The sequence below is a fragment of the Chiroxiphia lanceolata genome, chromosome 6, assembly GCF_009829145.1.
Source record: "Chiroxiphia lanceolata isolate bChiLan1 chromosome 6, bChiLan1.pri, whole genome shotgun sequence".
Lineage (NCBI taxonomy): Eukaryota > Metazoa > Chordata > Aves > Passeriformes > Pipridae > Chiroxiphia > Chiroxiphia lanceolata.
In genome coordinates, this window is record NC_045642.1 from 5,180,766 (window position 1) to 5,205,656 (window position 24,891).

The window sequence follows — 24,891 nt, forward strand, 5'->3', positions numbered from 1 at the left end:
CTGACTCCCACCTGGAGCACCCATTAATGATCATTAAACTTACTCCAGCAAGGGAAAATGCAAGTTCAACCTATTACTTCAAAAAATGTTTGAGCCTAGAAGGGGGAAATGAATGACTCTTTATCCCTAAAATTAGGTGTATATAAACCAAAATAAATTTAAGATGCTTAAACTGCAACAGCCTTTTCCACTGAAGTGTGTATAAATACACGGTTTTTTTCTCATTGTTAGAAGAGCAGAATAAATAACAGCAACTGTGTATTTTAAAATTACATTGTTAATAAAATCCTGGTACATTTACATAAACGACAACATTAATGTACAATTAACGAAGCATTGTAATATTACAGCAACAAAAGAGGACCTACATATTTGTACAGGTAGCTGGAGCAGCTACTTGAAAATACTTTCCAAGATCAAGCCTTCTGTGGTATTTTTCAGGCAGACCAGTGATAATTTTGACCCCCCTGTATGGCTTTCTGCTAATAAATAGGGTTATTGGAGCTGGTGATGTTCAGAAGCAGATGTGTACCTAAAGCACAAAGGGAGTGTGCCCTGACCAACCTGTCAGCTGACTAAGCCTAGACTTAAAATCCTTATCCTTGCATGCAATTTGCCTCTTGTGTAAATCCTTTAGGACTGAGGCTGTGTCAGCTTTTGATGGATTTGTTGGGAGATGCTGTCATTCCTTCTCCTTCCCTGCATCTACCTAAACAGTGTCTATATTGTGCTTTGGAGCTTGGGCCCAGCTGAGCCTCCTTCTTTTCCAGTGTGTTTAATTATAATATTGATTAATTGTTGAGTTTCTACGAAGGAACAGTTCTCCACTGAAAACTTGGTTTCCTCTTCTCCTTCACCCATTTAAAATGAATGAAAGGGTCTTGGTGAATGCTTCTGGTGGGTGCAAGCAAAGCTCAGTGGGAATAGCTGGAGATCTTTTCCTTAAATCTCTTGGTGAGAGCAAAGTCTGTGTTTTAACCTTCCTACAGTTGGGATTATTTGAAGTAAAAACACACACAAAAAAACATTGCTTTAGATTCAAAACTGTAGATTGATTGAACTGTCTACTTTTTCTTCTCCTAAGTCAGCTAGGATGAGGCCTTTTGGACCAGAAATATCTGTGAATAAAGGAAAAATGTGAATCTTGGGCATTTGAGTCGAGGCATCTTGTTTAAGGCTGCAGCCAACTCCCAGGTACCTGCCAGGTGTGCACTGTGCCCAGACCCCCTGAGGTAGTGTATCTGTGGAAACAGCAATCCAGGGATGAGGCTGTGGGAGTGGAGTCTAGAGGTCAGAGCTGCTAATTCCAACTAGCTCCGGAAAGAGACCAAACCATGGAGCTCTGTGTTCCTCTTGGGGTCTTCGGGAGACTTTTATTGCTATTTATGCAACTGGGCAGTTTTTAGCATAGCTCCTATTACACCTGAGTCTTCTAGAAAGTGTCTTTTATGCTGTGAGGTCTCACAGATAATGTCCAGAAACAGGTTTTGAAGGTGAAAGCAATTGAGACTATCAGACCTTGACAAGTGAAAGGGCAGACAGTCTTTTTATATCTCCTCAAGGTAAAACAAGATTAACAACTAGCACAGTGAAAACACACAACCCCCCAACTCTCCCCTCCCTGCCCCAGCTCGGTTCTTCATATAAGGTTTAAAGAACGAGTAATTTCAGAGTTAATATTAGTTTCTACTCAGCTTTGAACATCCAAAATATCTATTTCAAGGTGCAAACAGTTTTGAGGGAAAAGTTATGTCAGTCTCTTGCCATGTACAGACACTGGTGGTGTTACTGAAGTAGTTTGTGGCACTGGCTCATCAGATGGGCAGTGGATCAGAAAACTCCTTCTACGCAGCCTTTTTACATGGAAAACATCTGTTTGTGTGTGAACTAAGGTGGTGCGTAGACACTTAAACCTATGTATTAGGTGTCAGGTCTAGGTAAAACTGCCTCTTTCTCTCCAGCCCTGCCTTGTGCTTGTGGAAAGGGCAGCGCTGATCTCTGCGGTTCAGGTTCTTCCCTTGCACCCTCAGCCCTTGTTTGTGCTGTGCCAGGGGTGTTTCTGTGACAGCAGCAGCACACAGAAGCCAAGCTCCCCCTCCCTCAGCACCCTGGCCTAGGGGTGGCTGCTGCAGGGGGCTTTCAGCGAGATCCAGGAGGCAAACAGGTCAGCCACAGCTTTCCCGGTGACAAATCCAAGTGCCTTGTCCCGCCTCACACCCTGGAGGTGACATACACAGAATGCAGGCGCCCAGCCAGGGCTGTCTGCAGGTCCCTCAGTGGGTCCAGGCCCTGCACTTTGCTGTTCCTGCTGTAGATGAGCTGTTTGAATGAGTCCTGCTCCAGGAGGGAGCTCATGTGCTTGAGGAAGAAGCCCTCGCAGAAAGAGGCCAGTTCAAGTGCGTTGTGAATCTGAGGGAGAAAGGAAGATTTTTTTAGCCTTTAAGTCCTAAATTACATCCCTGAGCCTCTCTTTCTAATGCTTTTTCCTAAGACAGAAAAAGGACAGTGGGAAAGCACTGAAGGCAGGACCAGTGATGGCTGATAATTTCTCCTGGTGCTTTTTGCAGGCACAGGTGTGAGCAGGGAGGCATCCAGGCTTTTTTAATTCCTTCCCCTGCTGGCCTGCTGTTGGCAGAGTCCCTGGCCTGCACTCCAGCCTCCTGCTCTTCAAGGAGCAGAGCAGCTGGCTGATGAAGTGGCCAAGGTACCTGTTTAGCTGTGACACACAACACTGCACTGCCAGATGGTGAGCACAGCTCAGGGCAATCAGGATACGGTTCACAGGATGTGAGCCTTACTCCTACAAAAAGGAGATGGATGTAGAAGAACAGAGATATTACAATTCTAAACCATACTGGGTGATTTCTGGTTGGGATCTTCCCTTTGCTTCAGAATCAGTCAGGTCAGTAATGAGAACAAAACTCAAGTTCAGCATTAAGAAGCTCTGTGCATATACAGCCTGTTCCTGGGAACTTTGTGCAAATACTATTTTAAGGAAAAGTACTGAAGGCCAGTAGGAAATGTTCTTTTTCCCCTCTCTACCACGGCATACTGTTAAATTTTAGATCCTGAAAGAAACCAGCCCAAGTTCCATGGGAAAAAAACCAGCCCAGTGTGAGAGTCAGGAATTGAAAAGCCTCAGTGTGACATACTGCACACAAAATAAAAAAGTCATGATCAGCTCTCTGTTTCTTTTGCTTAAGGGATTTGAACCTGGAAAATTCCAGGAACAGCAAAGTATTTATGATTTATTGATAACATGGGTTATTTGCTACAGAGGTGAATATCTGCACACAACTGGGTTTATGTTAATTCTGGAACTGTAAGGAATATATTCCAGCAGTAGGGGTCCTAGGAAAGGGTTTATTTTGTAGCTGCTGTGCTGTGATCAATGGCCCCTGCTGCTCCCAGGATTTGAATCCCTTGGGCTTTGCTGATGTTTGCAGGATCAGCCTGCTCAGACAGCTCTCCCCTCCTCTGCAGGGATCCCCCCTCAATTTCCCACATGATTGCTTCAGACAGGAAAACACACTGGGGCTGTGCAGGACTTTACAGACTCGCTTTATGGTGGGGTAGAGTCACCTGCAGAGAGGTGCCCACCTGTGCCTGTGCTATTTAGTTCCCAACAGGAGCCCGTGGGAAGAATCCTGCTGTTTCATTGGGATTCTTAAACAAGGGGGGTTAGCATTTACCTTTGCATATTTATAGATGTTCACAGAGTTGTCCATGCTGATGGTCTGGGCACAGAGGATCTCACAGTGTCTCTGGAGGCCGTCCAGCTGGAACAGGCTGGCAGCCGACAGCAGCTATGGGGACAAGAGAGAAGCAGCTATTTGAGATCATGAGCCTTGAAAGGCCTAGGGAAGGCAAACAGAACGGATCATTTCCTCTCTGAACAGCTTCTGACTCCCTGTTTTAATGGCCAAGTCCTCATGAAAGAGCAGAAAGGCCACTCAATGCTAAAGTGATTGACAGACACACTTCCCTTCATAGCAAAGGCTCCTCACGCAGGAAATGTATTTGTGCTCCTTTCTGTCACAGAAGCACCAAGCAATGATGTTTTGAAACTTTTAAGCTCACTTCCAAGTGTTAAGTACACTCCTGGATTGGATGGGAGCTTGCTGTTAGCTCCCGGAGTTTGCCTTTCAGCTCTGTTTATGCCCCAGTGCACTTGGCAAGACTTAGAAGAAAATGCTCTCTCACCTCTAAGATATCAGTGGTGGGAATTTCCATAGATTCTGTTCCTCCATAGTATAAATACTGCATCAGCATCTGGAATTGGAAGAAGGCCAGGCATGAAGTTATCACTGAAGTCACAAGGGGCTGTTGATGGCTCTGCTCCCCTTCCTGAACAGACGGGAATCGTGTCCTATTCCGGCTCTCACCTCCACTGGTGGCTTTTTTTTTCCCTAGCGTTGCAAATCCACTGCTTTCTAACAGTCCTTTCTCTCTGGGGTTCTGAAAAGGGCCCTGCTGAGGATTTTAGGCTGAGGGTGACACTGTGTCTCTGAGCAACACCGCTGTCCTTGTAAAGCGGTGTCTCAGATCTGGCTTTGTAAAGCTCGGCCGGCTGGTCACATGCGGAGCTGCCAGCGAGCCCAGCATGTGTGTCCTGGGGACCTCCCAGCCACTTGCTTTCCCTGCTGGGCTTCTAATCAGCTTCCAGCCTCCCATCAGGGCCAGAGGAAAAGGCCTAATTGTTTTCAGGGAGAGCGAGACGCAGCTTTTCTGCTCTTTGATGTGCATACGCTCACCTCCAGCCCAAACCGTACCATCCTACCAGGGACAGGACTGGATTTGGTGTTGGGAGAGAAGTGTCCTGGGTGCTGTGTAAGCAGGTGTGGGGCCTGCAAGCCATGCTTACCATGTCCCACAAGGGTAGTAACAAACTAAGCTGCTATTTTTAAACATTTTCTAATTGTATTTATTTGTATATATAACAATTACGGGAGAGCAAAGCTGCTTTCCAGTAGAACACTCAGATCTCTGGTGGCTCAGCATCCTCCTCTGTAACTGAGATGGCATCTCCTTAGCTCATCTGATTATATTTGTCATCAAATTGTTTAACTCCGTGAAGCATTTCACTGTTTCAATTCAATTCCCATCTCCCTGTTCTGTACCTTTCTTCCAAATCTGAAATGCAGGTCTGGAAATCTGGAATACCATAACTATCACATTTCACTGACTTGTTTTTTAACTTTGTTTTGTGTAACCTGCCTTCTCTCCCTTAGGTCCATTAAATACATAAATGTCATAAAAGCAAAGTATAATTCTCAGTTCTGACCCTTTCTTGACAGGAACACCATTGATTTCTGATCACCTGATCTGAATGAATATGAAGCCTCATAATCCACCTGCTATAAATAATATACTTTTGTTTAGCACAGCATGAAAATGGTGCTGTAAAAAAGTATGAAAATGGTGTCTTAAAAGTATAAAATGACTTCAGTAGAAGGCTATTTTCTCCTGCTTAATGGAAGAGTCAGCTGCCTACTAAGAAAATAAGACTACAGACTGGAGGATTCTGTTTTAAGGCTGGTCCTACCTGAGAACTTTGGAAAAAGGATCAGAATACTCCTGAAATTCAGATGTATTGAAAGGAACTCCATTTCTACTTGTAAATTACCTATGATATTACATCTTACCTTCCAAGTAGGTGAGAAGATGATAAAGAATAAAGCAAAAGTAAAATAAGTTACATACCTTGAAAATATTGTATTTCATATCACTGATTTCAACAGTCTTGCTGCCGTGGCTGTCATGCTCTGTTTTATTGGTCATTAGTGTCTTAAACCTGGAAATTGTTTTAAAAGATTAATTACACTTCAGATTGCTGTGTTAGTGTGTCATATACTCATCAACTACTGACAAGCAGCCAAAGCAAGGGGAAAACAAAGATCCTTGTTCTTGTTTGCAAGTTGAAAATTGAAACGTTTCTTTCAATTTAATGATATTTAGTTAAGGGACAATTTAACCTACAAGTTGCTTGGGTCTGATCCAATCCCACCTTGTAATAGTTGGAAAACCTGTTCCTATTTTCTCCTATAGAGAAAATAACTAATAAATCCAAGTGTACCAGGTCAGTGTACCAGGTGAGTGTGAGATTCCAGGAAAGCTGGAGTGAGTGTAGCTCTCACTGCAAACTCCGAGAGAAGGAAAGGGAATGGGTATGTAAAATCCCAACTACTGCACATATGTTTTAGGGATAATCAGGTTATTTAATTATATCCCTGGTTAGTGACTCACCTGTTAGATGCAGTAACCAGCAGGACTTTGTGTGCATAAAAGAGCTTTCCTTCTACTAAGAAAGTTACGTCGGACATTTCTTTGTTGTTCAGAAAGTGAGGATCTGTCGAGTGAGGGGAAAAAACAGGTGAATATTTTTTTTTTTAACTGTGCATGTTTTTAAAAAATAAAAAAACCCAACCACAACCACAAGAACTTCCCTGTGTAGGTGAGCACCTTACCTAGGCGAGCTGGCAGCGTCTTCCGGATTTCAGGAATGCTGGGGATTGGGCTGCTCCCATAGCAGTGAGTGAAGATGGACGCAAGCTGCTGGTTAATGGAATCATTCTGTGAGGGGCATGGAACAGGTATTATCACTCTGTTTGGAGCAGGTTTCAAATGTGCTGTAACAGTTCACTTGAGGCTTAGAGCAACTGCATAACAACAGGAATAACCTCCCCACAGAGGGACAAGGATCTGAGCAAGTGTGTTCTGACAGAATTCTCTCAGCAACAGAGAACAGCCTGTCAGCAAAAGCTCATGCCCTTCTCTGGAACAGAGAGCCCACAAGTGTGTCCTCAGCAAGGTCTGATTTACACTTAGCTCATGGTCAGATCCATTTGGTTCCCAGTCTGTGGTTGGTTTTAGTCAGCCAGTTACATCTCTTGCTTTTAATTTAAAGGAGAGTTACAACGCATGTTGTAGTGACCAAATATGGAGGTATCAAGAGCTGGATCTGCTCCTCAGCTTCCCCCTGTCTGTGCATTTCAGGACTGTTTTGAGGGCTGTATATGCATTTAGATAAATGCTATCAGGGCCATTTCCATACCATAACTCCTCAGGGACTTTGCACTTGTTCTTGTGCACAACCTCGTACAACAACAAAACCACTGATTTTCACACTGTCACAAACTAATGCTTACTTTGCTGGTTTTGAGGATATCAAACATGAGCTGCAAGCCTTCATTAACCAGTTCTTCATTGTAATCCTCCTCTTTAATAGTGACAAACTCCCTGAGGAGGGTCTGTACCACGGAGTAACGGGACTGGTAGAAGGTTGTCCGTAGGGATTCAATCCACACGTGGAGTTTCCACGGAACCCCTGCAGCCACAGAAAAGGAACAGTGAAAGATGATTTCCTGAAGTACCTGTGAGTAGATTGTCCTGCTGCTATTACTAACACTTGGCAGCACTGGAGTAGACCATTACATACATGCCAACAGCACATACATTTTTGTTTGATATTGAAGGTGACTGAACTGGGTCATTGACAAATTGAGTTATCTACAGAAGCAAAGGATTGGTACCAGGATCATAAATTGGAGTTTTATGCTGATCGTTAAGGACCACAGACTCCCTGTTTTGTTCTGAGCTTCATGATTAGTCAGAACCACAAAATAAATTTGAACTGAACTTGTAAGAATACATAACCCTATGCAAACATGGTGTGAGGGGTCTTTTCTCCTGGTTACCTGTAATACACAATCTTTAAAACTTCTCTTTCCTACCTTTACATCAGGTTTGTTCTTTCACCTTTAACCATTTAATCTCTGATGTTATTTACGGTTTTGAGAGCAGCCTGAATTTTAGGTGTCAGTATCTGACAAAGGGATACGTCCCTTTGTTTTGATACATGGGAACAGAGAATCCAGCCAAGAGTGAGGGACATCCCACATCAGGAATTTGTGAAGAGCCTTAAACACTTTTTTAATTTAAATTACACAGCCTGGGATAGCTTTGAAGTTGGAGTTAGTGCAAGTGGAAGGGGAAAAAGCTTTTTATGCCTTAAATGTGCACAATGGTTAAAAGCAAGAGCTTACCCAGTGCCCTGAGCTCCATGGTGATGTCCACATAGCCGTGCTCAGCGCTGTAGTACATGGCCTCCTGCAGAGCCTTCATCCTTGTCTTGCAGAGCTTGACCTGGCCCTCACTGGAGCTGCCCTGGCTGGAGGTGTCACTCTCTACCCCCTCAGCCAAAATCTCCTCCAGGGAGAGAACATCTCCCTTCACTTGCTGGGGCTGGGTCAGGAGCTTGCGCAGGACATTCCTGAGGACAAGGAGGAAGAGATTTCACTTATTAATAAGTGAATTATCAATTCAGACAGGACTGTGGTGATTTAGCTGTGGGGATCTGGCTTAGCAGATAATTTCCTTCCCAAAGACAGACAGTAGGCACTATGGAACAGCATTTAAACAACTTGTCCTTCCTTACCCCACATCCTCATGCCCTGTTTGTGCACATGGACTACACCCCTCATGTGGTGGGTTTGTTTGGAATTTCACACAACAGTTGCAAGAGAGAGACTTTCTTGTTTGTGTCCAGCCACTTTGGGAAGTTTGCATCATTGGTGTCCCTCAGCCAGCTGGAACCATCTGCTCCAGACATTCCCAAACCCAGCAAGGCCACCCAGCACTCGGCTGTGCTGCTGCATTGCCACTAGCTGGTGCTCTCCGTGCACCCACACCACTCCCTGTGGCTAAATCCAGTTAATTTGGGTCTTTAGGATGCGAGAACAAACCTTGAATTCCACAGTTTGCACGGTCAGAAAATGGTGGGAGGGGAACAGTGTTTGTGTAGTTTTACACTGTAAATAACTGCATTAGGCCGTTCCAGCTTTGCAGAGTTTGGGCCTCATTTGAGCTTGGAATACTTTCCTGGATGTATCCAGATGTGAGATGTACCTGGAGGTGCAGTTTTGTCACTGTAAAGCTCAGCTGGGTTCAAGGGAGCTGTTATTTAACATGCCATGTTGTACAACTCTGTGGGTTTCTCTCAGCCCATCTCCATGGTTGTTCCAGGGCTGTTTTAATTGGCTTGTTACACTAACATTTTTCCCTGGGAACAGAAGGATTTCTGGAGGAGTTTGAAAGTAATGACCTAGTTCTAAATAACTACCCTGCAAACAGGGCTGGAAAGCCCAAGCTGGCTGCTCAGCATCATAATGACTCATCTCTTGGTTGGCTATCCAAAAAACAGAGGTGCAGTCAACCAGATTCTGTTGCAGATTATTTTTGCCACTTTAACAAGATTAGAGTCTGTCTCAGAATATGACCCAGGATCTCATAATCTACCCTTAGGTGGAACTCAGTCTGCTCACACAGGCCCTAGAACCAGCTCCAGCTCACTCCTAGTGCTGCAGAGCCAGACCAGCAAGTGACAGACTAAGAAAAAGCAAAGATCTCTGTTGTATTTTGTGCTTTTGACTAAAATATAATCCCTTTCTTTTATGAAAATTATAGTTGCTGAATAATGAAGTCTTGCATCAATTTTTTCTCAAAGGGATGAAAAAGAGAGCAACAAGCAATTTAAAAATCATGCCTAAAAGGCATCAGAATAGATTGAGAAACTGTGGTTCTCTAAAAATGGTTATCAGGAGTGTCCTAACACCATCTTCTGAGCCACACACCCTGGGATTTGGGTCACAAAGTCATATATCCCCATGTATATGGGGATATATATACACCATAGTGCAAAATATCCATAGTGCAAAAAACCCACCCTGTTCTGAACATAAACAGAACCTTACCTGTGCCCGTGTGCTGCTGAGTGGCTGAAACAATTCATGTCTTCGTGGAGAGATGAGGACATTCCATTGACTTCCAGCATGCTCAGGAGGGGATCTGCACCCCTGCTTAGCAGCAAACTCACCAACTCGTAATTTCCTGGGGAAAAATGGACAGAAACATTATGATGGTTCCTCTCTGGAAGCATAAAAATAGGAGTGGTAACAGGCAGGGCTCCTTTCTCTGTCCTCATTAGATAGAGGAGTGAGTGGTGGCAGGAGACCCAGCACAGTGAGTATCAATATCCCTTCAATAAATCTTGGAGCAGAGCAAACCAGAGACTCATCATAAAAGCACAAAAATGAAGTGGAAAGAAATCAAGGGAAAAAAAGTAAAACCAGTTAGAGGTGAAAAGTACTGAAAAACAACAACTAGCACAGACTTGTTCCCAGAATGCCCAACTCCTGACAGCCCTCTAGAAGAAATGCACAATTTTACTTGTACTTAATAAACTAATAAAACAAATTTCTTTACATAACAGTGATTTTTCCACAGACTGGATTTAAACTCGTTAATTTTTTTGCATCTGGATCTTACTTAGATCCATGACATGCCTGGACTAGGCAGGGCTGGTTCATGTTTCTTGACAGTGCTTTGCAAAGGAGTTGGTGCCATCAGCTTTGCTGTGGTGGCCTCTGGGAGGAGGCAAGTGTGGGACTAATTGCAAAAGCAGATAATCAGGGCCCATCAGGCTTGTGGAAGCAAGAAATGGAGCATGCTGGGGTCACAAGGAGCTCACCTGCAGCCGAGGCCAGCTGGAGGGGCGTCTCGGCGTAGTTGTCCTCTCCAGTGTTCACAGCAGAGCCCTCAACGTGGGCACCAGCATCCAAGAGCAGCTACAATAGGCACATGGAAGACAGGGAGGTGGGAAAAGAGCAATTCAGAAGGGCAAAACAGAAGGGGCTGTGTGTTAGGAAGGAAAACCAGTGGATTCACACTGAGGAGGGCACGCACACAAAGGGCCCGTCTCAAAGGCAAAGTATAACTGATACAGCAAAGTATCAGTTATGAAGCAAATTTCTCTTGCATTTCCTCACTCATTCCTCACCATGAATGGCAATTTACAGCTTTCTGTAAATTTTCTTTCGTTCACTGTGCTTTCAATATTTGAGTTTATTCTGGAAAGGGGCTCAGCTGGCAGCCTGGAGAACATCACCACCTATTTTTTATCTCCTTTATGGACGTGCCTTTGCAATTGTAATTTCCCAACTCCAAAGAGCTCTGTGATCAGAGCTTCTCTTGAGCACAGGAAGTCCATCTTATTTAGCTTCATGCAGGAAGCGGGGTTCCTCCAGGGAATTAGCCCTGGAGCTGGCCATGGCTCTCGATCTTGTTGCCCTGTGGAGCCTGCTGAAAAAGGAGCTCTGGCAGCTGCAGTGATTTGTCACACAGAACCTGCTTTCATTGAACCACTGAGCTGCCGGTGAGGGAAGAACCCCCTCCCAGATGAAGGGGACAAGGTTACAAGGTGATAGGGATGTTTTATGGCCAGGTGGGGCTGGCAGATGGCACAGGGGGTGGGATAGGGCAGGGAGGACCAGCCCTGTCCATGTGTATCCACCAGGATATTCTAATTGTGGGTAGTGCAGTCCAGCAGGAGCTTTGATATACTTGGCTTCATGTCCTGGGAGAATCAAACTCATATCTTACATGTAAATTAAGGCTGCCCAGGCAATTTGCCAGGTGGAATCTAATCTTTATAATTATTTACAAATGTACACAAATGATGAGTGTGTGCAGCCTCCATTTACTTATATCTTTTTTTTTCCCTTTGAGCAGAAGGTAAATTAAATTCATCAGCAATTGACTATCTGCTGTGATCAGTTTGTAATTCCTATGGAAGTCTGTGCAGGATTTCCAGGACTCCACTCCATTTTCCACAGAAAAGGGAGCAGGGAGGATGTGACAGGCTCAAATCCCACAACAGTGTAAGTCTTATTCATGCAATTTTCAAGGATTATAGAGAAAGTTACAGATTATTTGCTTCAATTAGAGCAGAAATCAGCACACACAGAATTTTTGCACATGTAAATTTATAAACCAATCAATATCTACTGTCAGAAAGCTCCTGATCAAGCAGTCAAGCTGTAACCACTCCACATGAAGCACTACTTTGTCTAATACTAAATAAATGATTGTGCAACACTGTTCTTGAAGAAGTAAGCCTTGGATCAATACTGAAACCAAAGAAAAATAAGGAAACACACTGTGTTTTGTTAGGAATTCCATCATCAATTTTCCTTCTTCTCATTTCCAAACACACTGTTTTTCACTGTTTTTTTAGGAGGCTTCCACCAAACTGCAGGTGGAGCCTGGGCCAGATCTGTGCTCAGGAAGGCTGAGAGTCAGGGTCACAGTGCTGCACTTCAGCCCCCCCATGCCTCCTGGAAGGATTCCCAACCGGAATCTTACCTGGACTACGGAGATGTGCCCGTGTAGTACAGCAAAGGTGAGGGCAGTCCAGTGCCGGCTGTCGGGATGCACTGAGGGGTATCGTGGAGAGGTACTGGGAACCTGGCAGAAGGGAACCAGGCAGTCATTCCCCACTCTGTCTGTCTGCCACCATCTCTAGACTTGTACAGACCTGTTTTTTTCCTTTGTAAGTGACTTAGGCCACTTAGAGAACACTGCTACCACCAGTCCCCTGGGCCTCTTTAATGGGCTTACTGGTTTCTCCTCATGGCAGCTCCTTCCCCTCCCCCTGCCCCTGTGCCTATCAGACTTCCAATGCCAATCATAATTGTAGTCACTAAATTCTCTAAGAGGTTTGGAAGGTTTTCTCCCCCCTCCAAAATCCCTGAAGACATGGTTTCTGAAAGAAATTCCTTGCTTGAAGCTTCCAGATCTGAAGCCTTTATTTTCTAGACGGAATTTCATAGCTGCTCCTATTAGTTTACATATGAATAATTATGGGGAGAGGGTCCTCTGTTACTCACTGGTATATCTAAATTTGCTCCAGCATCTATAAGCATTTGGACCATGGCTTCATCTCCAGCAGCACAGGCGTACATGAGGGGGGTCATACCCTTCAGAAAGAAAAAGAAAAGAAAAATCAAGTTATATTTCTATATTTATCAACACTGACACTGTCACGGACACAGGGAGTTTGAATCTTGTGTGTAGGGACAGCATAACACATGTTTTTAAAACAGTTTTCTATGCAGAGCGGGAACAACATACTGGTATTGGAAAGTGAGGTGGACAAAACACCAGGGCACAAGGCTGCAAGAATACAAAAGGCATCACTGAAAATCCTTGCTGTGTATTGTCCACAATTCTCGAGGTTTCTCAAGGATGCCAACAAAGAAACAGCATTTCTTGGCTCATTTGTAGCCAAATGAACTGAAAGCAGAACGCAATACAAAAATACAGAAGATGAATTTATTTGGCAACTTCTCCCCATTGCTAAAATCCTATTTGACACAATATTTCAGAATTTCAATCCCATAAATCTCTCTCTCTCTACTTAACCAGCAAACCATGACGGCTCAGAGATGAATTATGAGAGAAATGAGCCTTACTTATGGAGTTCATTCCAGAAGTAGCCAAGGACAGAAAGGAAATGGACTAGTAAAATCCATTCCTGCTCAAATCCTATGACTTTCCTGCCCCCCCCTTGCAGGCATTTGAATTTTTCACAGGCAGCATCTCTGTTGCTTGGTGTGTAACAATAATACAGCTTCGTCTTTACTGGGACCTGTATTGTAAAACAGAATTACATCTCTCACATAGGAGTTCTGCTCCTGAATCTGCAAGGCATCTTTTCCAAGCAGGCACAATTCCAAGCTTCCTGCTTTGAGGCAGTTACATGTACAAGTCTTTATAAAAAAATCTTCACAAAGGTATATCTGGGTGAGGGGGTTTGGGAGGATCCCCTCTCATTAGAGATAAGTAAACTGAGAATTCAAAACTCAGGTCTGCAGGTATAAGCCCATATTTACTGCCCCGGTCAGGGTTCTAAAATTATAGACTTACCTTTTCCTTTTTTTAAATTTTTAGTATTAGTTTTGCATTCTCTGCTTGTTCCTCAGTATGTAAAGGGAAGAAGAGAGTGTCTTCCTAAAAATCTCAAATCCCATTAAACCAGAGTCCCCACTAGAAGGAAATAACTGGGTCCTGCTCCAAATTTGAGTTTCTGAGCACATGTTCTGAGTTTTTTTCCAAAAATCTCCACACTCATAGATGGAGAATTGGGTCTGAACATGCTCACACTCTGGGAATGGTCAAAATTCAAACCTGGATCTAAAGCCTTCATGTTAAATTAGTCCAGCAGTCCTGTCTAAAGGTTTTGCTGCATATGGCAGGTGAGAGATGGTCACACCTGTCTGTGGAGGCCTTGCAGGTGCTACCAACTGTGCAACCTGTTAAGGAGATGCATCCTGACCAAAAGAACCTAAATATATGAGCTGATACACTCTATCTTATGACAGGACCTGTTTTATCTTGTCAGTTTTCCCAAGGCTGGGCATCTGCCTTTGACTTATTCCTTTCCAGGAAGGGTAAAACAAACTGGTGGCAAAATTCAGCTTTTGTTTCATACTCCAGCTGTGGCAGAGCTCGCTCCTAGAACTTAGATTTCACTCTGTCTGGGGTTGGCAGTGCCATGAAGGATCAAGTGGAGAATTTCCAGGCAACAATGTCTCCAGAGGGGACCTGTCCTGCCCTCCTTGGCTGGTGCCAAAACACTCTTTGTGTGGCAAAGATGACAGAGCTGCCCTGCTCACAGTAGGGCTGGTGATCCCATCAATAGGATGGCAATGAGACCATCAATCAGTGATGGCAGAAACTCCTCCAACTTCCAAGGAACTGTTTAAAAGGGTCTCCACACATACAAAAGCCAGACAGTTTCCAGTTTTCTGGCTGAATGAGAGGTAGGAAACACCCCCCAGCGAGAAGTGACAGCCTTGGCACCACTGTCTGTGGTGCTGGGATAGTAAGGTTCACATAGCAAAATAATCTCTGAGAGAGCAAAAGGGCTACAGAAACAGGAACTGCAAAATTTATTTAAAAAAATTTAATACAGCAAGTGGAAAACCTTCATAACATAAATCTGCCACCTTTGTCACTTTGACAGAGTGAATATAAGGCGCACCTATGAGGGGATACACACCTTTGTGACCACAAAGCTTGTGGTATTGGGTATGTAAATAAGGCAACTACATACCTAGATATATTTCTGCCCTATTTGTGTATACATCCACACTTCCTCTAAAACTGCAGGATGGTGGGAAGTACCAGAAAAGACGTGCCAGGTTCAGAATTCGGTCTGAAATGCTACTGCAGTAAAATACTGTCTGTAAGAAAATGTCTCTACCTGAACATAAACCCTTCCTTCCCACTGCTCAATATCCTCTTGTTTCAGAGACATGACAGCTCATTCTCCTTGCTGTGACAGCTGTAACGAGTGTTTATTTGGGGGAGGTGGGGTTTTTTTCCTTTTTAAATTAAAAGCTAATTCTATGCACTGAATGATGCCCCAGAGGACATACTCTGCTGTTACTTGATGGGACTGACAGCATGAGCGGAAGCAGCCAGAGATTCCCAGGACTACCAAATCCCTATGGTTCAATGGAGCAGGGAACAGGTAAAAATGAAGAAACAGACACATCAGCACGATGGACTTTGAGCAAATCTAGTACTGACTGATGACACCACTGGGGTTCTCAGTGCTGTTTCTTGCATTCCAAACTGTTCCGAGCCTGAAAACCATCAGACAGCAACACCTTTTGGTCACTCATCACTGCCCCAGGCTGGATTTGGGCTGTTGAAGCAGAAGAGAGTGTCAGTGGCAAAACCCATTTTGTCTTGACATCAGACTTTTCATTCACTGCCTGTGTATTAACCTGTCTGCCCTCAGTGCCTGAGACAGCCCATCCAAGGAACAGACCTACATTCCAGCTGATAAACGATTCATTCCAGCCTCTGATGGGCATTTTTGGAGGGGTAGCATGAGAATGGGGGGGGGGGGAATTTCAGGGGTTATTTTTTTATGTTTTCAGACTGCACTTTCAGACTAAAACATGAGGTAGGATTAGAAAAATCCTTGGAGAGGCAGCAAACACGACCTGGTGTATTGATTTGCCACATGAAAAGGAACATGGAAGTTGTTCATGCAGAGAATTTGTGGGTGTGTTTGTCTTCTGTGACATACCTGGTCATCCATGGTGTTAACCCCATCGGGTCCCAGTGCATCGATTGCTTGGTTGATCAGATCTGTCCTCCCGCAGTTCAGCATCCGGAAACCCAGATCCTGCTGGAATTTTTCAGTAGCAGCTTTAGCATCCAGTCTCCGGAAGGAACTAAAGCAGCATTCAGGTCTGTGGAAGACAAAATCATTCCTGGATGGTGCCCAAACCATGACAGGCACTGAGAAACCAGAGTTACTGCAGCAGGACTGAGGTTCCTGTGCTGTGCAAACCTGCAACAACCAGGTCTCCTTAGTCCTACTTCTCAAAAAACCCTGTATTGTTTTAAATAATTATCTATATATTTTTTAAATATCATAGTTGTATTTTTCTGCCTGTTATATTCCATCAAACATACATAAAACATATTGCAAGGAGGAGAAAGAGGTGAAAAGTGTGTTTATTATACCAGTATCATTCTAGGATGAAATAATTTTGCTGCCTGCTCACCGGACTAGCTGTTATTTTGAAATAAAAGACATTTCTGAAAGAAAATAGATATCCCTTAGTCTTTTCTGGGGAAAAAACCCCATCAAATTTTTTTAAGAAATGAAATAAAAATGAAATTTAGACAGCGGAACACTCTCAACTCTTTTCCAATGAGGAAAGTGTGTTAACATTTCTACGAGGCTCTACTAACTCCTTATCCTTCAGATGAGTATCAAACAACCTTTATCTCATCTGCATGGAGCCCAGGGATTACTGTAAAACCCTCTGTTTGTCTGCTCACAGACTCCTGAATCCAAATCTGGAAGTGTATCTCCTTCACTGAAGAAGCACTTTTGAACTGGAGGTTTCCTATCTCAGCTGGGCACTGATATGGTCAGGCCTTTGATGTTATTTTGGGGTGATGCCTCCATCACCCGCCTGGTTTCCAGCACAGCCTCTTGTGCAAGCTTTCAGTGAGTGAGATATCACCCTGCCAAGTTCCTCTGATAAATGAGATGCTTCCAGCACAGCTAAACCTCTTCTGGAAACTCTGGATGGCCTTGCCAGAGAAACAAAACACTCATCACTTCACGTAGAAGATGCAGGATGAATCTTATTCACATTTTAGTTCAGCTGGTCATTTTTTTTCTGAGCTTGCATGGCTGGTGGATGACAAATGGTGAGCAGAAGCTGTGAGCAACATGCTGAACAGGCAAAGATCCCCCTGCAGCCTGGGGACTGGTCACCCTTGTACCAGAGCAACCAGCATCTCACCACAGCTGCTCTGAGAAAGGAACTGCAGCAGGGCACAATTTGGGGCAGAGTCAGCAGGGAAGGGAGCCACTGGTTCTTTGGAGATACAGCTGCAGTAAAATGTGTCTCTGTGGCAGCTGAGCTTTTGAAGGCAAGATCACTGAACTACTCAGATGCTAGATCAGGACACAGCACAGAGCAGAAGAGGACAGTGGGGTAAAAGGCCTAATAAGTCTTACAGCTGGGCTTTAATAACCCTATTCTACTAAGGTGGTTGGTACAGTATCACGGTGCTACAATATTATGACTTTGTATAATAGTAAGAAGAAAGAGAAAAAAAAAGAATTCTGTGAAAAAAGTGAAATAAAATGACACCTCTTGAAATCCAGTGAACCTCAGAAAATAAGAGTTTTTGAAGGGATGGCACTTGTCTTCACATATTTTTCCTGTTTTGCCAACAGGCATAATTCCACCCAGAGCTATTGTCAGGAGGAAGAACATTCACTGACAAGCCCTGAAGAGCCACCAGAGAAACAGAACAGAGGTGTCAGGGGCCCCAGAAAAAAAGGGGGCTGTAGTTCTCAGTGTAGAGCTGCCAAGAGGCCAGTTGAGGCACAAGAATTTGAAGTTATAATGCGTGAGCTTTGCTGCTGGGGACCCACAGGCTCAGGCATGCAGAAGTTCCTGTTGTTCTAGAGCTGGACAGTGTGATCTTCTCTGATGGATGCAAAGGAATTTTTTTGTTTTAGAATGTGATAAAAAATCCTACAAGAGCTGGGGGGGAGAGCTCACTGCTCGCTGCTGAGCAGCAGCTGTAACCACAGCAGGATTTCCATGTGTGAGTTGTTATCCTGTGGAGAAGAGAGGGAAACCTTGCTTCCCAGAGTGAAGGCTGTGCTCCTGCAGCTGCCCAGAGAGCAGCTCCTGTGTCCAGGGAAGGGACTGAAGAACTGGAGGTGGGCTGGGAGGAATCAGGAAGGCAGAGCAGCAGATGGGATAGGGCTGAGGTGTCCTAGTTTGGGAAGGGATATTTTCAGAACAGAGCAGGAACCTGGTGCGCTCTTTGCATTCCATAAGCAGTAACTACTACTGGAACTCCTGGAAACAAGTGGGTTAAACAACTACTAGAATTAGTGGTAGTAAGTGATTTAAACTACTACTAGAATTACTGGAAACAAGTGATTTAAATTTGCTCTGCAGTGAGGAAAAATAACAATAAAAACATTGTGTGCTAATAATATTAACTCCCCCAACACTTATATTTAAGTAAGTAGAAGGGAAACACAGCTCTCTGAAATCTAACATTTCCCCACTTAGATTCTCATTTAACCAATAACAGGTGAGTGCTGAGGATGTTTACAAATAAATCATCTGGCAAACATAAAACAAGAGCATCCTATTAGAAGGCTTCATCCTTCATTCAACTGAGACTCAAACAGTTGTTGTGGAGGACTCTGGCAGAGAATAGATATTAGAGGTCTGAATTTTACTTATACTAATTATACTGTTTTTCTGCACAACTTCTCTTTCAGGGATGTCAACATACCCTACCTGGTGCATCACCACTGCAAGGAACATCATTATTATTATTTAATAAACAGACTTTTAGCCTGTGCTTCATGAGGAAAAGGGAGTTTCAATTTGCCTACAGTCACACAGCAAGCCAGGAATAAATCAATCAATCAATCAATCAGTTCTAAGATTTCCTTTCCCTCTAAATGTGCTGAATACAAAAGACTGCTTTAAAGGGTCATATAAATGGCACTGGGAATGACGGATTCCTCTCTCTTTTTTTCTGTTAGTTTAAATCTTTCATTCAAGGTATCCTAAAAAGCAAAGAATAATCTTGTAATTAAGGCATAAAAAAATCCCCCAAATCCTTGTTTTTCAGTCATTCTCTGTCTCATTCTTACTTTTGGCAAGACAAAAATCTCTGCAGAGTTTGGCTAAAGCTTCTTTAACTCTTGGAGTACCTAAAGGTTAAACAGGTGTCACCTGTGGAGTATCGTGAGCTCTGGCTCCCGTGAAATGCAGTAAGAAGAATATTATAAGAGTCATACAGTTACTGTAGGTGCTTATAAAGCTTAGGCCACGTACTTGAGCTGCCTGGGCTCGCAGTCCAGCCCAGGTAGGAGCAGCCTGGCTGTCTGCCTGATGTCATCACTGTCCACGGTCAGGCTGCGCCGGTGCTCGGCATAGGTGATGGCCACTCTCATCCACTCCATCAGCGGGGGCAGGAGCATGAAGGGGCTGTGAAAATGAGAAAAAGCCCATCATTTAACACTGCCTGATGCAGAAGGACACTTCATTGCTTGCAGGACGGAGGCCGGCACAGGTAAAACTCACCTGTGGAGGCAAACTGTGCTCAGAGAGACTGGCAGGTCACAGCAGGGGGAAGGAGGTGGAACTGCTCAGCCTTGGTCATCTGAGCAGCTTCTTACCAAAAATAGGGCCATGGTGGTCTCATTTTGTACTGAGCCTGAACAGAAGGGACCTCCTTCTGCTGTTCTTAGGTACAGGTCAGGCCCCTCCACAGTGCTTTGCTTTGAATCAGAGGGGTTCTCACCTCAGCAAGCAGCTTATATAACAATTGTGTCCTTTCTAAATAATCCATATGTACAGGCTGCTCCACCACCAGGAACATGAAAAATATCCTTGATGGTTTGAAACTTCAGTTAAGCCAGGCTAATTCAGTCCTACCTCCATTAAGCTTTACATTACCACTATCTAATAGCTTTTCACATCCTACATTTCTCAGGCCTCCATTTTTGCCCACCTGACCCTCTAGAGCACAGCAAAACTGGTGGAACAGGGAGGTTTGACTCCATGTGAAGGCTTTCAAGGCAATAAAGGGATATAAATAAGGTAATAACAACAGCACTGGTGATGAGGCCCCCTCATTCCTACAAGAAGAATGAGCACAATACTGAGACTACACATTAATATATAGGTACCATAATACTCTCATACACAACATATCTCATCCACCCTCTCAATAAACAGCCAGACCGATCTATTATTTGCTTGATTTTTCCCCAAGGATACCTGCCACCCCGGTGGAAGGCTTGGAAGTGCCAGCTCTTCCATTTCCAGTAATGACGTTATTAACGGTGTGAAAACAAAAAAGGCTTTTCCATTTAAGCATTCAGAAGAAAATAGGGGAGAAAGTACCGATTTCTTTACAAAGTTCAGAGAGAAAAAGGATACAGATGAGGAAATATGAAGTGATTTGGGCATTAATGAAAGCAGCTGAAGCCATGAAAGGCATTTTCAAAGGTCTGTGTGTGTACATGTGCACTCTCATGTGAGAGCAGTAAGAGTGAGCAGCACGGATCCATAACGGGATTTACAAGCAGAACTCCTTTTGTTATGACTTTGAACACCCTTGAGGGTGGAGTAACTCCACTCTGTAAAATATGTGCTCTTTCCGTTTTCCCAGTTGCAATGCACACCCTAAAATGGTGCCATTGTCACTTTGCAAGCATATCCACTGTTTTTCCCCTTTTCTCCTTCTCTTCTTCTGAATGGAGAAGCAGCATCTACAAAATCAAAGGTGTTTTAAGCACCTGATCCACCCTGGATTGCCAAGACAAAGGTGTTTTTAACAGAACTGTTGTTACCCGTCTATTTGATGTCAAAGAATGGGAATATCAGGGTTGCTACATTTATCACTTTGAAAATCACCCAGTAGCTCCTCTGAAAAGAATGGGATGGGATGAATCACTCCAGCCCAGCCAATTCAGAGCTGAATGACTTCCCTAAGGGAAGAGCAGCAATTGTCAATAGGCATTTGGGAGCTGCCTTTCAACAGCCTATTCCAGAGAACGTCGACCCTTATCAGGCCTGCAAATGAGGCATTTACACTTTTTAAATTCAGGTCCTTAAGGGAGGAGCCAAAATTATTTGTACTTTCTATGTACTCTGGGAGTCCCTAGTATAGGATTCAAGCTCTGTAGAGGACAGAGAGGTAGGTAAGGGAGGCTAAAAGAACCAGAATTAAATACAGAATTAAATTAAAGTTAGATGGGGTGAAAAGCTCAGGAGCACTGGAAAAGCTCATCTTCCAAGCAATTATATCTGCCACTTTTTATGCTAGATAAAGATTTAGGCCACATCCCAGCTTCCCTGACACTCCCAATGATGGGAACACTGCTGGACAGAGAACCATGTGGATCCAGCCCTCATCATACTTTGGGAACTGTTACTCATGGCACTGGTCAGCCAACATCAAATACCACGCAGTCTGCACCAGAAATAACACCTCAATTTCCATTCTGTAAAAAAATCCACACGTGCCAGGGTTATAAATGGCTTCCAAACAAGCCATTTGAATGTGGAAAACCTGCTTGGGGAGGAATGGGAAAGAGAAAGGATTTTTTTGTTGTTGTTTCTTTTTTAATCTCAACAGATTTTTCCAAAGCCTTTAAAAGTGACAGCTCAGACTGCCTGGTTACCCTGTGTCCAAAGGGAAACAGGCTTTGGATTGCAAAAGGTAGTGTCAGGAAGGATGTTCTCCTCATAATGCTCTTCTGATTTTCCAAACCCCACCACTGGCATTGCTGTGCAAGTTGGATAATTCATTCTTTATTATCCATTATTCTATCAGGGGTGACAATAATGACTCCAATTGCTATTTTGCTGTAAAAACTTTACTTCTCTCCCAAATTTCTAGCTTGAGGATGGGCTTTCTATTCCTCCCTCCACTCTTTTCTCCAGCTATTTCCTTTCTCCATACTATGGGAACAGCTTTATCTTTGCTCACTGACACTCCACCAGCTAAGCAGCATTATCACAGGATCGAAGCAGAAAGAAGAAATACTGGATAAAACACCCACACTGGGTCACATTGCACTAAGAAAATAAACGCAATTATTCATTTTTTAGAAAATAAAACACAATTCTCATCCCTGTGGCCCTTAACCTGGGCATCCATCTGCCTCCAGGGAATCACTGATCATTTCACAGTCTGAAAAACACTGCAGGAGGGGAAGGGGAAAAACCTTCATGGAAAATTAACTGGGAGATGCTGCAAGCTAAAGAATTAATTTCTGTCTCTGCATTCCTGTGTGTGCCACATTCTGCAAAGTGCCATTTTCCTCTGGTCTTTCTGACATTTAGAAGCATTTGGCAGCTCATTAAATTCCACACATGAAGTGATCCAAGCCTTGGGAAACTGTCATATTCCAGCAGCAGCTCACTGGGGACACAGACTCTGTGATGTCTGTTACTGTCATGTACTGTCAATATTCCATCCATAGGTTCTTTGAAATTCTCTCCATTTAGAACTGGACAGCCACTCCATTCCCAAGGGGATCAGGCTGGAGCTGGGTGAGATGTGCTCCGAGAAAGGCTGGACTTCACTGTGGGCTTTTCCCCCTCATTTGAACTAAACCGCATTGTTTTATTAGACATAACCAAGGAGGCCAAGCAGCACTTGGCAGAGATTTTATATCAATTTTATACTAGATTTTTCCTGGGAAAAGGTACTGGCATGTGGAGATCACATGCAGCATCCTAGAGGAGAAGCTGTGGGATCACAGACCTCCTGGGTACCAGTTCCTCCTGGGGAGATTCTGACTGGACACAAGAGGAAACCTTTCACAATGAGAACAGTCAGCCACTGGAGCAATTTCCCAAGGGAAGTGATGGATTCCTCAATACTGGACACTTTTAGATTTGTCTGGACAGGATGCTTGGCCAACTTGCTTTTGCCAAAAAAGGTTGGACCAGGTGATCCTTGAGGTCCCTTCCAACCTGGTGTTCTATGATTTATCCATCACAAGGAAACCAGCCCCCAAAGTGGGTTCTTCTGAAGGTTTTTAAGAGTGCTGGGATCCAGGTATTTCTGGCAGAGGGAAGTTAATTGTATGCAAAAAGGAAAGAGCTCCAGAGGAGTCAGAAAATTATGTCATCCCTCCTCTGCACTGAATGCTGGGAGAATGCTTTGGGGCTTCACTCTCAGAAGTGAGGAATATCTGCTACCTCAGGTGAAAACAGTCAGTTTTGCCAGAAAAAACAGACATGCTGTCACATTCCTTCCTCCTCCCTGGGTCCCCAGGAGGGTCCTGTGATTAGATTGCTGAAGAATCACAGAATAGTTTTGGGTTGGAAGGAACCTTAAAGATCATCTCATTCCAAATCCAGGAACACCTTCCACTAGACCAGGTGCTCTAAGCCCCATCCAACCTGAAGGAAAAAAGAAGCAAGAAGGAGACATTTTCCCTGCAGCCACACCTCTTCTCTGCTGTTTTTCATTGCCTCCTGTTTTGCTCCAGCAAAACAAAGCAGGAGCCAACAGTGACAGCAGCAGCAAGAGAGAAAACCCTTGTTCTTCTAAACAAAAGTCTCCTTCTTCTAAAGCAGGGAAGAAATGAGTGTCCTAATGGAAGCAGGTGAGAATGGCAAAATTCACCTCATTCTTGGCAGCCTGAACAGGTCCTGAGTCACACATGCACAGTCTCCCATCCTGCCTGTCCCATGGTCTTCTAAATGCTCTGAGTGAAAACTCTGTCTTCTCTTCATCTGTAACTGCTGTTCTGTAAGTCCCTGCTAACATTTTAAACATACACGAACTTTAGCATCACAAAACATATGTAAGTATCAGAATACTTTTGGTCAGAGTGGGGTAGTCCATGGTATATCCCCATATTTGATTTACTGGAAATATACAGATTCTACTGCAGAAAAGAATCCCAAATCTTTGAAGATCAGTGTGTGTTTTTGCAAGGGACTGAAAAAAAAAAAAAATAAAGTAAGGTTTTCAGTACACTAATGTTTGAGTTTAATGCTGGAACCAAACTCTATGGCTCAGTCCCACATTGCCCTAAAATGAGAGAGCTCAAAGTCACTAAGACTTTGCACCAAGATGGAAAAATCTCCAGGATGGCAGCAGAGTGAAAAAGAAATCAGAGTGAAGTCTCATTAATTGGAGAAGGGAAAAGACTTTGAGGCAAGACAGAGTATCCAAAACCCAAACCAGGTCATGCTTATGTGGAAAACAGTGGCATATTTATAATTTGGAGTCGCAAACACTTAAAACCCCTCTTCAGCCAGCGGGAAAAAAATAATATCAGAGTATGTAATTACATGTGAATAAAACAACAACAGAAATGCTGATTTAGAAGAAACACAAAATCTTTGCTCCAAAATACAATCAGTCTCAGTCACAAGCCATTCCTCACAGATTTAAAAATATTTTTCAGAATTCTAAAACTTCCCACATTTACAGCAAAAAGATAGGAATTACCATGCTGGATCCTACTCAAGGATCATCTCAACACATGCCACGTCTTTTAAAGCAGACAGTTTTCACATCTTCACAGAAAAGAAAGAAGAAATTCAATCACGTTCAACTGACCCAAAAAGTATTCTTCTGAATCCCCTTGAAACAATGGCTGGCTCCCATCTCAGAAGATAAGAGTTCTCATATTTTAGTGGATCATTATCAAGTTACCAAGGTCTTGGCTTGGATATGCCATGAGTTTAAGTGAGTCATCAGACACTGATGGAATGAAAACCATCTGGATAATATTATATTTATTTGGATCCTTTCTCCACTAAATCTGCCTTCACAGCTTCCTCTGCTTAGAGAATATAAAATGGTACAAGAATAGTTTCAATCTAGAACCAGCAGCTCTGATCTCTCCTACCACTCCTCGTAACCACAGACAGAAATAACACCTTTTCCATCCTTTGCAAATCACACTTAAAAATAAGGTGCAGCATCACACAGGGT

General features: G+C 43.6%; 1 protein-coding gene across 1 annotated transcript in view; it reads right to left on the reverse strand.

The window, feature by feature from the left end:
- Nucleotides 1–259: 259 nt before the first annotated feature.
- The window catches only part of ABTB2 (ankyrin repeat and BTB domain containing 2), a 116,916-nt gene continuing 92,284 nt past the window's right edge, over nt 260–24,891 (reverse strand). Inside the window, exons 4-17 of the mRNA XM_032692377.1 lie at nt 19,254–19,406; nt 15,941–16,106; nt 12,726–12,815; nt 12,202–12,303; nt 10,529–10,625; nt 9,753–9,888; nt 8,046–8,272; nt 7,149–7,327; nt 6,468–6,573; nt 6,247–6,349; nt 5,704–5,794; nt 4,204–4,272; nt 3,693–3,806; nt 260–2,409 (exon numbers count right to left, since the gene is read on the reverse strand). Coding sequence (XP_032548268.1) covers nt 2,212–2,409; nt 3,693–3,806; nt 4,204–4,272; nt 5,704–5,794; nt 6,247–6,349; nt 6,468–6,573; nt 7,149–7,327; nt 8,046–8,272; nt 9,753–9,888; nt 10,529–10,625; nt 12,202–12,303; nt 12,726–12,815; nt 15,941–16,106; nt 19,254–19,406 — 1,831 coding nt within the window. The 3' untranslated portion in view covers nt 260–2,211. The remainder of the gene's footprint in view (nt 2,410–3,692; nt 3,807–4,203; nt 4,273–5,703; nt 5,795–6,246; nt 6,350–6,467; nt 6,574–7,148; nt 7,328–8,045; nt 8,273–9,752; nt 9,889–10,528; nt 10,626–12,201; nt 12,304–12,725; nt 12,816–15,940; nt 16,107–19,253; nt 19,407–24,891) is intronic.